Raw genomic sequence first — 13,540 nt, 5'->3', positions numbered from 1 at the left:
CTGACAGGTGCATTAAGATTCACAAATGAATCTCTTTCATATATATTCTAGGTGGGTTTCAAACTGCTGCTTTTGCATTGGGTCCTGAGATTAATGCCTCTGTGTGCAAGCCCTTTAAAAATGGAATCTCGGTTCCCCACAGCCCTTTGGGTCTCCTAGATGTAAGCCCCATTGGTTTTCAAAGCCAGACACTTTAAGGGCTCATCTCTCCAGCATAGGTGCCAAGGTTTAGGATGCCTGGGGTGGGGCATAAACTCCTTATTTCTCAGGGAGAAGCTCTGTGATATCCCTCTCAATTGTGTGTCACTATGCTGGGAGTGGGGTGTTTTGGCAAAACCACATGTCTGCCTCCCCTCCTTGATGTGGCCCATTTATTTTTTATTGTATAGGAACTGATCAGCTAATTTCCAGTACTTTTTCAGAAGGCATTGTCCCATATGTAGCTGTTGATTTAATGTGTCCAAGTGAGAAGGTGAATTTAGGATATTCCTCTACCACCTATTTACTTATTTTTTAACTTATTTAAGCTTAATTGATACACGATGTTACAATTGTTTCAGGTGTATGATATAGTGATTCAAAAAGTTGATACATTATGCTGTGCTCACCACAAGTTTAGCTACCATCTGTCACCATACAACACTATTAAAGTATCATTGGCTATATTTCTTATGATATACCTTTTATTCCCTTGACTTATTCCATAACTGGAGGTCTGTACCTCGCTCTCCCCTTCACCTATTTTGCCCATCCTCTCAACTTCCTCCCTTCTGGCAACCATCAGTTTGTTGTCTATATTCATAGGTTTGATCCTGCCTTTTGTTTGTTTATTTGTTTGTTCATTTGTGGGGTTTTTGTTTGTGCTTTTTTTTTTTTTCGATTCCACATATGAGTGAAATCATACAGTCTTTCTCAGAATGACATATTTCACTTAGCATAATACCTTCAACATTCATCCATGTTGTTGCAAATGGCACAATCCCATTCTTTTGTATGGCTGTGTAATATTCTTCTCTGTGTGTGTGTGTGTGTCCATTTGTCTACCAAGAGATACTTAGGTTGCTTCTGTGTCTTGTCTATGCCACCATCTTGAACTTTCTCTGATGGTTCTTTTTAATTCAGAGTAAAGACACTGGAAATGTCTTCCCTGGTTGAGGCCTGCCAAACTTCAGGGCTACATGATTTGTCACTGTGTTTTTCATGTCAAATGAAGACATATTTATATGAGATCCCCACAGGTATTATACATGTGTGAGATCTGCTTTCTAATGATGTTTTTATATTTTCCAATTTTCTAATACCTCTCAATTTTCTATCTAGAATGACTAAAAATCAGGATAGAGGGAAGGGCAAAAGAAATCTTAGTAAACTTGCAGGATAACTTTTCAAATTAGATGTTTTCATTTGTATTTTTGAGTATGTAATTTATGGATCTAGTAAATAAAACAGTTTGCCAAATATTACACAATGATTAAGTGGTGATATTGGGTTCTAAATAGTTTTTTTTTTTTTTCCAGTCTAAACCTTTGGTTGTTTTTTTTTTTTTCTTTTTCTCTTTGATAATTCTCCTTATAGATTTTTTTTTTTTAATTTCTGCTACTTCAATTTTAATCTTATGGAAACTATCCCACTAATTTTTGTCTTTAGGTTAATTATTTTCTAGGTTACTATTTTTTTTTTTTTTGAAATAAAGAATCCTCTTAATTTTTGTTTTTATCTCACACCCAACTTCTCATGGGGAAGAGACCACATAGAGTTCCTGGTATAAAACAACTTGGGGTCACTTTACATGTTTGTATCAATAGAGCTAGCTAAGAAAAAAAGCAACTTATTGTGTCCTTGTAAATGGGCATTAAATGAAAATGCCCATCCCCTTCTATTCTTTGATAATATTGCATAGGGGACCCCTGAATTATTTTTTTTCATATTCAATTTGACTTCTGACAACAACCTGAATCTTAAAAGTATGAACACTTATAGAGCTCTTGGAACACCACTGGTCATCTGTCTATCGCTTATGTATCTATTTGTACTGTGGAAGAAGTCACTCCTTCATATTATGTAGGGGAAGTCTGAGCAGGCTAGCATATACTTCATTGATGGTAAATATTATAGAAATAATAACACTTTATATTTTAGTGTATATTTCATAAGCGTGAGACTTTTATTTTACAATTAAATTTTCTTTGATAAAATATGAGATGGACAATGCTATCTTTAAACGGATGTTCAATAATTTGGCACAGTATTTTGCAAATAAAACATCCACACTAAGTGATCTAACCAGCAAATAACTCAATAAATATTAGAAGTATAGAAAATGATAATTCTTTTTTCATCCTTTACACTTGGATTTTCTACTGTAAGCTGTCATAACTATTTATAACTTCACCTTTGTCATTACTGAAGCACTTGTGTCCTTTTTACATACAGCTCTTCTTACTAGTCCTTGAGCAGAGGTGTCATTTTTGGGGCATGTCAATACCACTGAGCTTCTGAAAAATCTGATGTTCACAGCCCACAATTTATATTTGTTATTATTTTTATGTAAACTAGGTTCATACTCAAGAGATCAAGCATATTTTCTGTATTTTCATTTCTAACAAAAACCATTATCCATGTATCTACTGTCAATTTTTTTTTTTTCCAATTGATTCCATTCTGTTACCTCATTTTCTCTGAAAAATGCCTTAGGAAACTTGATTCTCACTACCTTTACTTCATTTGTGAGTTGCTCATACAAATTTATAGTGAATGAGTCAAATTTATTCTAGTTTCCATGAAAGAAGAAACATAGATTTCTCAAATTTGCTAGGAAGTTAAACTGTAAAAGTAACAACCACCCCCCCCCCACACACACACACACACAAAATCTAACAATATGCAAATGCTCATTTGAACATGGAAGACATGAATTTGTCTACTTTGGTTGGTATAGCTACTATTTTGTTGCTAATTTAAAATGGGTTGCAAACATTTATTTAATCTATTGCACCAATAGCTTTTAAGAGAGGCACTATAAATCAAAGTTGGCTTTGTGCATCTTGATACAAATTGATGTACAGACTTGAAAATATTTTTTTTCCTTTGCATTAAGAGTGCTATAATAATAAGGGGCTGTGCTAGCTCATATGGTGTAATCAATCATATGTTAGTAGTTGGTAATGATATTTATCTTCTCCCTGCAATCAGTGAATCCAACTGAGAACAGCCTTTCCATATAAGTATTGCCATCCCCTCAGGGTCCTGAAACAGATGGCCTGGCACTTTATTTAAGTTTTACAAAAGTTATAAATTCTGATAGAAAGATATGCACTGTTTAGAGATGCAAGAAGGATAATACTATAAGCACCATCTCTTCTCTGATAATACTGAACCTGAGTTCTCATTGAAATAGTTTAATTGCTGCAAATGAGTATTGCAGTTTAGAAGTTGTTGTTGTTATCGTTGTTGAGATTTAAACATCCTATATGTGTAAAGGATGTTGTTCATTTTTCCCAGTTTAGGGATTAATTGAACTGCTCACTACCAATCTCTCAAGCAGAAAGTTGCCATTATGCTGCACTTCCTTCTGGTGTATAGCCTTAAATTGGTTTTGTTTCATATTTCAGCATTATGTATGTGTAATTATTTCACATTAATGTTAAACTTTGTGGAAGCATCAAAGGATCACCTTCGCCAAAGCATGAAGAATATAAACATTAGCAAAAACAACAACAACAAAAAGCATAATCTTTTCAAATGTGCTACATAGTACACTGCTTAATAACAACTAAAATCTTTTAGTTTATGTGGTTTATTTGTTAAACTATTTAGTTTAGTTTATTTGGTTTATTTGGTCGTATTGAGGTTATTAAAGCATTCCAATTTCTACACTTAAAATTTCAGTAGTCTATCAATAGATTCAGAATCTATCAATCTATCTATCACCAATTGTTAATAATTGTTAATAAATTCATTCATTTATTCATTCTTTTTTTTAAGTTTATTTATTTTGAGAGAGAAAGATAGCATGCAGGCAGGGGAGGGGCAAAGAGAGAGGGAGAGAGAGAATGCCAAGCAGGCTCCATGATGAAAGCTCAGGGCTGGAACCCATGAATTATGAGATGATGACCTGAGCTGAAATCAAGAGTCAGGCACTTCACCGACTGAGCCACCCACATGCCCCTATTCATTCATTTTTAAATTTATCAACGTTTAGTGAATACCTATTATGAACCAGAAGCTTTGTTAGATGTTAAGAGATTTTTTAAAATGGGGAAAAAAGAGGGTCCCTTCTCTGAGACAGTTTACTAGTATAGATTGGCATCTGATCTAATGATTTTGAGTCTTCCTTTCTCTGGAATTCATTAATTTAAACCCACGTTGATACACTACAAAGATTTGGGAGTGATCCAATTCTCCTAAAAGATTTGTTCTGGGAAATGGCTGTTTCTGGATGGAGTTGTATCCCCAACAAGTATTTTAGCATTTCCTCTTTCTTCTCTCTTATGGTTTACTCTGTATTAAACTATCACAACAAAGTGAATAAGAATATTTTCTTGAATATATTGACTTGAATCTCAGCAATTTTTTTATTATCTAAGTACATTATTTTGGGGGTAAAAAAAAGACTATATGCTTTGCTCCTAAAGAAGTACAGACAGAATTTAAGTACGACAAAACATATGTTTAAATTTTATTGCAATATTAATTCTTATTTCATAAATATACTCATATAAGGAATACAAAAAGGACAAAAATTTTATTTTTCAGCCTCTTTAAATTTTTTAAAACTCAGAACATATCTGTATATCTTTATAGAGAATTAGTATAATTTGGAGGCCCTGGAGGCTTGGGAGAGTGAGTATTTGAACTGGTTCTTCACATGGTTCCTTTTTAAAATATGGGGGCTTAAACATTTTTTTTAAGTTCAGAGTATTAGAACAATGTAGATTCTAACAGATTATATGATAGTCCATATTTTAATATGGAAGTTTACTTATGAATTTTTTCATTTAAAAGGATCTCTTAATAGATTTTCATTTGACTTTCAGTGTTTACATAGCATTGCCTCTGTCACCCTTGAAATGCACCTTTTGAAATGTAGAAGTAAAGTTCTGTAAATATAAAATAGCTGCCTAATCAAGTTTTCATATCACTATCAAACTAGTTTTGAGATCAGGTGTCAAAACTAAAACTGCAAGTGAATTTTTTGAGACAAACTGTCTGTTACCTTCATTCAGAATGGCAGATTCTTTCTTCCCAGAAAATTACTTCCTTTTCCCTTCCCCAAATAATAATAGGCAAAATATATTCAGCTTAAATTGACATTTCCTCAGATATAGTTTAGTCGCTTAGACTCCTGATAACTTCAGCTTTCAAAACCTGTAAAAGGTAATCATCTCTTTTTGTGGGCTTGAAAATAGTCCTCTTAAAGACTTTGGCTCATGATAGATTACTCTATTATTCCTTATAGAATCATCAGGCTGTTAAATACTAGAATAATATATCTTTATAGTTTTAATTCCTATCATTCATGAATATTAATCTAAATAATTCCCGTAAGGAGATACGGATTGTATAATTACTTTAGAGAGTGTCTTTGGTGACATTCATACCATGAATAAAGAATATTTTGAATGAAGACTTTGGAATTTCTCTGGTTCTTTATCTATAAAGTAAGAATAATAGTATCTGAACCAGAATGTAGTTTTTAGCAGAAAATGAGACAACACATAATGTACTTAGTATTTTGTCAAATATATAGTAGAGAGTTAATGTATGTTTTTATACTAATGTGCTCATGGTTGGAGCAGGTAGAAATGGTGCTGTTTGACAACATGTTGAGAAGTCTTAGTATTACTAAAAGAAAAAAAGACCACATATATATGAAAACTTAGTTATTAATCTGAGAAAAGTGATAGAACCTCTTACTGTCTTTTAAATGAAAATTCCTGTCTGTGCGACATGGAATTAAAAAAATTGTAAAGAGGGGCGCCTGGGTGGCTCAGTCGGTTAAGCATCCGACTTCGGCTCAGGTCATGATCTCACAGTCTGTGGGTTTGAGCCCCGCATCAGGCTCTGTGCTGACAGCTCAGAGCCTGGAGCCTGCTTCGGATTCTGTGTCTCCCTCTCTCTCTGCCCCTCCCCTTCTCATGCTTTGTCTCTCTCTGTCGCAAAAATAAATTAAAAATTTTAAAAAAAATTTTTAATAAAAAAAAATGTAAAGATACTCAATAGCAATATTAATTAATTTGAAAAGACCTCTGGTTAAACTTCAGGCTTAAAATAGAGTTGATAAGACACTGCTTAATTCCGCTTTGTGAGTGGATGATAGATAATTAAAAGGTGACCTGCCTTTTGTCAGATAGTGTTCCTGATGGCTAGTGAAATTACACAAACTAAAGGATAAAAGATGGCATTTTAAATGAGAAAAAAACATTTTTCATGGTACATTAAGGATCCGTTGACCAGAAATCCATGATATCATACTGGATACAGCTGATGGCAGGTTTGTTTTATTTTCAGAAAATCTGTATATTGTAAAGTTGAAAAAATAAGGAATGAGTTTTAAAGCTCTAATGTAGGCTTTAGGAATAATATGTAATTAATCTAGAAAGGAAAAGAAGACAACTTATACCTGTAAATAAATAGTCCATTTCTTTTTCATTACTCTATAATGATTGTTTGAATCAAAACCGAAATTCTCACTGCAGTCCAAAATTTATCTTATGTCAAATCTTTTATTTCTGTTACCATAAGAATCTACTGAAACCAATAATATGTTAATTGCAAAGTCTTCATTGGTTTGAAATGTTCTGAATGGACACTGTGAAGAACAAACTGCTTTAGTAAAGACTGCCTTCAAACTAAAATTTATTCTGATCACTTGTAGTCTGACTAATTCCAGTTAGAACAGATGTTAAGTTGTAAAAATATTATTTCATTTTTATTGCTTCTACATCCATGATTGAGCCAAGCCTTAAAATTTAAGTCTGGAGTTAGGAAGTGGGGGGAGAAGGAAGTAGAAAAATATGTTCTTTGAGTTTGGCAAATACTCATATGCAAAATAACATCAATTTGGAAAAAGAACACTGGGTTTTGTTTTTTTTTTTTTTTCATTTACCTATCCTGGTTCACATTGTATTAATACAAAATGTTTCATCTTTTGGAACACTTTGTTTAATCTGTTCTTTACCAAGAGAAATGTATGAGTTAATACCAGTAGTTCTAAGAAATAATTAGGAACATCTTTTTTAAAATGTCTCTTACTTTCTCTACTTGCTTTATTTAAAAGCCCCATTTTTCATTGCTAAGAACAATATATATTATGCTTACATTGCAACTCTCTTCTGGGTACTCAAAGTACCTTGAAATCCACTTAATTTATGACCTTTTTCAATGTTTAGACAAATATTTTTCTAAAGTGTTCAATACAATACAAAATTCCTAAATAAAGTGCATTTAATCAATTGCTCCATTTAGAATTACTTAGGCATTAATGATATAATTTAACATACAAACAACACCTACAAATGAGTTGATCATTTTAATGAACATGTATTGTTTTTATTTGGATGTGTACTAAGCACTAGCAAATGCATTACAGTAATGAATTTCTTAGCATTTACAGATAACAACTCTTTAATAGTTTTGTGTTTCTGTTTATTATTTATTATAGCATTTCTAATCCTTCCATTTTTTATCTTATAGGAAATAAATGATGTGGATGTTCAGGAACTTGTAAGAAGGTCAATTGGAAGGTTAACAATCATTCGGCAGACATTTCCAGTCCCCCAGAATATAAGTCAGCGATGTTTCCGTGGCAACCATCGAATATCTTCAACATTGTGTGATCCAAAGGATCCATTTGCTCAGAATATGGAGGTATATTCTAAGTGCTACAGTATTTCTCTCAAGGTGCTTTGTTGGCCAATTGTAGAGAGAGCTCTTTGAGTTGTTTTAGATTTAGAATTATACATGTTTCCATTTTTGAGCTATTCTCTTCCTCTGGAAATTTTCTAAGTCTGATGCAGGAGTCCTAAGAATTTGTGTCTTTGATCTTTTTGACCTCATTGTAGCAAAATATATACTTGTTAAAAAAAAATTAAATACATAAAAGTTATTGCCTTCCCAGCAAGTAGATCCATAGCATTTACTGTGTTGGAATTTGTGATTGATATTCCTTAATGCCAGATGGCAAATTATTCTGCTAATAAATTTGCTTGTTTTTTTTCTGTATGACAAAGACATAGAAATATATTTTTAAAGATTACTCTCTAGTTTAAAGATATTCGCCAAAAAAACTATTTAGAAATGCAAAAGATACTATAGTGCTATATATTCCTATCGAAACCAGAAAGGATATGGCTGAAACCTTTGCTCTTCAGAATACAACAAAGAATTCGAAGGTAAATAAATAAAATCTCTGAGCAGCAAAATAGAGAACATCAGGTGCCTGCAGTTTACTCATAAGGATGTCCTTTAACTACTCACCTAGAATCCATTTTCTTTTTCTTAAGGAAAATGCTATCAGATTTTGTTTCATTTAGTTTTATTTCCTTTGCACTGGAAATTTTAATAAGTCAATTTGAACAGGGTGTTAAAAAAAAAAAAGCAGACACATCAATAGTAGGAAGCCATAAGGAGTACTTTCTAGCAAGGCAAGAGACAAGAAAAATAAATCAATCAGATCTACTAATTCAAATATCCTATCAATGTAGACTTGCCTTATAAAAACAACTCTGTGTCCTAAAACAGTTCCTAAGGATATAATTGTAGTATACTGCTAGAGTAGTAGTATTTAAATAGTAATTCTGAGATAACAAAAATTAAAATATTGGTCAATTTCAGAAGTTGGAAGAATATATGTTTTAGAAAATTATTCCTTCACAACGTTTACTATAGCAAGTGTTTTAGTGCTTAGAGATACTCAGTTTGAACAGTTTAGAAATATAACCCTATGAGAACTAATTCATCCCCAGTAATACTAGATAAATCACGTGATTTTGTAAAAATGACCCATTCTTTTAAAAAGCATCTCCACACTTTTTCTATCTTTAGTCACCTGTGGATTTTTTTTAGATGAATTACTTTGATCCAATCACTTCTTCATACTTGCAGTCAACCTAAGGAGCAGCTATATTTCCCAGGTAGCTAGCTCCAGGAGCATTACCCACAGAACTTTATGTTCCCAACTAGGCTTTAGGCTTTTGTAGAATAAGTCTCCCCAGGACCTGGTATCATAAAATCCCATAAAGTACACATCTATCTTTATTTCCTCCATCATGCCTACCACACTGCTTTGCTTCTTCTTGAATATTTGTGCATTTGAATGTAGTTAAGGAAAAGACAATGGTTAAACTAAGCCACTCTAGAGCCTAAACAAGACCTGTTTAAATTTTAATGCCAGTCTTACAAATATGCTTATAATGACCAATCATTTCATATTAATTGGTCATGAGTATGATTGATATGAAAACGATAGAATTCTAAATGGAGAAAAACGTAGAATTTTGCTTAAGAAAAATTTGAAATATTAAAGGCTATCTTGTCAAAGGAAATGGCAGGAAATGTACAAATTGGAAAAGTAGAAAGTAGCTACACAGTATGTTTTTCCAAATTTTTATTCAAATTCTAGTTGGTTAACATACAGTATAATATTGGTCTCAGGAGAATTTAGCAATTCATAACTTACACGTAACACCCAGTGCTCATCATAACAAGTGCCCTCCTTAATACCCACCCCCCCACCCCCATCCCACTGCCCACTTCTAGCCCATCCCCCACCCACTTCCCTCCATCAACACTCAATTTGTTCTCTCTTGTGAAGCGTCTCTTATGGTTGTTTCCCTCCCTCTCTCTCTCTTCCACCCTTTCCATATGTTTGTTTTGTTTCTTAAATTCCACATATTAGTGAAATAACATGGTATTTGTCTTTCCCTGACTTACTTCACTTAGCATAGTACACTCTAGCTCCTTCCACATCATTGCAAATGGCAAGATTTCATTCTTTTTGATGGCTGAATAGTATTCTATTGAATATATATACACCAAATCTTCTTTATCCATTCATCAGCCAATGGACACTCAGGCTCTATCAATAGTTTGGCTATTGTTGATAATGCTGCTATAAACATCAGGGTAGTGTACCCCTTTGAATCAGCATTTTTGTTTCTTTTGAACGAATACATAGTAGCATGATTGTTGGGTCATAGGATATTTCTATTTTTAACTTTTTGAGGAAATTCCATGCTGTCTTCCAGAGTGGCTGCATCATTTTGCATTCCCACCAATGGACGGACTACATAGTATTGTAAAGCACATTCACCTAAAAGCACAATCCTTCTGATTCTGTTAATGAGTTTCTTGAAATCAGGGAGCAAATATTTTATTTGTTTATTTATTTATTTATTCATCTTCATATCCCCCAGACCTATATGATAAATTAAGGATGTACAGGAATCACCACACCTCTTATCCCCACCTTCGTCTTACTCCCTTCAAACCCACAGATGGAAGAAAATAAGAAAATTACTTTTTCTTTGAGGATTTACTACATAGTAATTTCCCTATTATATGTAATAAATTTTGACAGAATAGTTAATGTATAAAGGAAAAATTGACAGAATCTTTTATATGTGAAGATTTATATAATTAAGTATCTAAATCTAAATGTATCTAAATGTAGGGCTGTTGAATTTAAGATGTTCCACTAAAAGCAGAGCATTTGATATAGAGGCTTACCTTGGGGAAAATTTTATCTTACTGAAGTTAAAGAAAAACAAGATAGTATGCATTAAAAATTTGGGAGTACAGGTTTCCTTTGGAGAAGTAACCCTCTCAACTTGGAGCTCATAAAAAAATGCAGGTAAATATGTCCACAGACAGACCTTTATCTTATCAGCTGGGTACTATTAAAAGTAGTAAAATAAAGGCATGAAAATATGACTGAAGAGAGCTCTAAAAATAGAGACCCAACCGTAAAATGGAAACACGAACTATAAGATCACAATAATCAGTACAACAGGGAAGAAGAGGGTACAGTGGGCCTGTGTAGAGATCTTTGGGCTGTTACTTAATTTAATGTACATAGAAAGAAAAGGTTTAGAAGGAACAAAAAACAAGTTTCCCAAATCTTTAAATTAGTGCCAGAAAGACTAAAATCCAGGATGAGTTGAAGCTGCAAAATAAATGTCAAAGGAAACTTTTAGCTCTATAAACAAAGGTTTTAGCAATATATGAAGCAAGAAGAAAGTGAGTCATTCACTGCTTGGTGAAACTAATGTTAGCTTGGCTGCTAATGGAGAGAAAATAGAAAAGTCAGTGTTTTTTGTTTGTTTGTTTGTTTGCTTCTGTCATCTCCATCTAAGAAAAATTGTCTTCAAATTGGAAAAGTTAGAATAAATTTTTTTTAATTAAACCACTTTTTTTAAAGAGCAGGGATTTGGATATGGTGAGAGTATACCTTACTGCTTTAAAATGAAGCTTAAATAATAATTGTTAAGAATAGTAAATAAAGTGGTAGATACGATCACAATATTATAATTTAGAAATACTAGAGAAATACCTCAGAAGAAGACCCCAGTACGTGAAATTGGTATATCGTTCCACATTTCAAAAGGAAGGAAAAAAGATTCTGACAGAGTGTAGTATATTAAAGGTTGATGAATTATTTGGATAAACTGTAGAATGTATTATTAAGTATATCATTTGGGGTCCTTCATATGTGACCATAGGACTCTCTTAAGAACAAGCACTGGCAAGTCAAATCCTGTTTACTAATTGTTTATATTGAGAGAATTTTATAAATCTATTTATTGTATGTTGATTTTTATGTTGTGTTTGACATTTTTTAAGGAAAATTTATAGGAAAGCACAAAATCTTATAGGGAAGCATTAAAAAGTCTAGATAGGTTGATGTCACTCAAAGATTTTCAATAAAGGACTAAGAATAGAAGATAGTAGTAAACACTGTTTTCAGATTTTTTTTTCAAAAGGAAATTTACAAAATTCAAAATATAGACAGTCTCATTATTATCTTTAAAAGGATAAACTCATAACTTATGAGTTTATTTAAAATTAAAAGTAATGTTTCAAATAGTTTACTAGTTATTTTTCTTACTCTCCAAATCTTTGAGCAAATTTGATATGCCTACAACATGGCTCAGATATATTTTGTAGCTTTGAGCACTTCTAATATCCATACTTTATTTTACTTCAATTTAGGAACTATGGAAATAGAAGAACACTCAACCACAGTGATAAACATTCTACTCTTGAAGTATGAGGAACTCTCTATGGTCATCCAAAAATACTGTTCTTGTACTTATATTTTCAAATGTTTACCATTACACAAATAAAAATGAATAAAGTATGCCTATCAGATTTGCAAATGGCATAAAGCTAGGAGAGAAACCTTATTCTGGGCTGTATGATCAAGATCCAAATTATTAATACTCCCCAAATAATAAACGTAAAAGTTGAAATTTCGAAGAGATAAAGTATAGGCTCAAAGTCATTACCCTAAGTCTAGTTGGATGAGACCTGGTTTGACAGCTGTTTAAGGTTATTGAGATGAAGGCCAATTTTGTTTGAACATAGCGCAAGTCTCATTTGCTCTACACCATTTCAGTGTAATCTTGGTCTCCATGTCAGAGCATTTTGCTATGATCAAGAGACATAACCTTATACTATTCTGTTCTAGTCAGATTGTATCTGCAATAATGTGTTGTTTATAAGTTCTAAACTCTGAACAGGAACATAAAAAAAAGAAAGAGAAGGAAAGAAGAAAAATGCTGAGATGATGAACAGCCTAGAAATTATACAAGATAATGAACAATTGAAGGAAAGAGAATGTTTCAGGGCAAGTGATGGATGTTATCAAATATCAGAAGGTTGTCAGATAGAGAAGGTGGGTGCTGGTGCTCAGTTAAGTTGGAAAACACGTGTAGTGAGAGTGAGAGGGAAATAATTGGTCAGCTGGTGGGAAAATGGAGTTTAAGATGTTAGAGGAGGTATGTGTTTGTGTCCAGTGATAGTCATTTGTGTTAGATGTAGCCAGAGTAGATGTCAAATTCATCTCTGTAGAAATTGCAGTGACTTTTTTTTTAATGCTGGGCAAAAGTTTGGAATCGCTGTGAAAGAGGAGTCAAAGACCTCATGAATACAGAGTGGCCAAGAGACGGGTAGGTGATAACAGAAAGGGACTCTAAAGTATAGTATAGGAAAGAGCATGAACCTCAAAACAGAACAGGTGCTTTCCTGAGATAGAAGTAATGGAAGGGGTAATTGAAAGCTCACAAAATGTCACTACCTCCTTTCGATCCCACAGTTTGGAAGGTGGACAAATGAATAGAGGCAGTTTTTGTTGAAAACACCAGTCATATATATCAAATGCAAAGCACTCGTCTTTAGGAATGGCGTGGATGCTCAAGGTACATGCCTCAAAGCTCACAGAAGACACTGCCACCACAGTGTCAAGATTCGAATGGAACCCAAGTTGTCAGGTTTCTCACATCTTGACTTCTGTCAAACACGCCTGATGTTAAACCTGCCT

The 13,540-nt window shown here is 33.1% G+C and overlaps 1 protein-coding gene across 3 annotated transcripts in view; it reads left to right on the top strand.

Moving 5' to 3' along the window:
• GRID2 (glutamate ionotropic receptor delta type subunit 2) overlaps positions 1–13,540 on the top strand; it is a 1,475,947-nt gene that overhangs the window by 879,825 nt on the left and 582,582 nt on the right. For all 3 annotated transcript variants that reach the window (XM_045472791.1, XM_045472773.1, XM_045472783.1), the window contains exon 6: positions 7,696–7,869. In XM_045472791.1, the coding sequence (XP_045328747.1) occupies positions 7,696–7,869 (174 nt within the window). The remainder of the gene's footprint in view (positions 1–7,695; positions 7,870–13,540) is intronic.

The sequence above is a fragment of the Leopardus geoffroyi genome, chromosome B1 (assembly GCF_018350155.1).
Source record: "Leopardus geoffroyi isolate Oge1 chromosome B1, O.geoffroyi_Oge1_pat1.0, whole genome shotgun sequence".
In the NCBI taxonomy this organism is placed as follows: Eukaryota; Metazoa; Chordata; class Mammalia; order Carnivora; family Felidae; genus Leopardus; species Leopardus geoffroyi.
The sequence above is the reverse complement of the archived record's forward strand: the minus strand, read 5'-3'. Positions and strand labels throughout refer to the sequence as shown.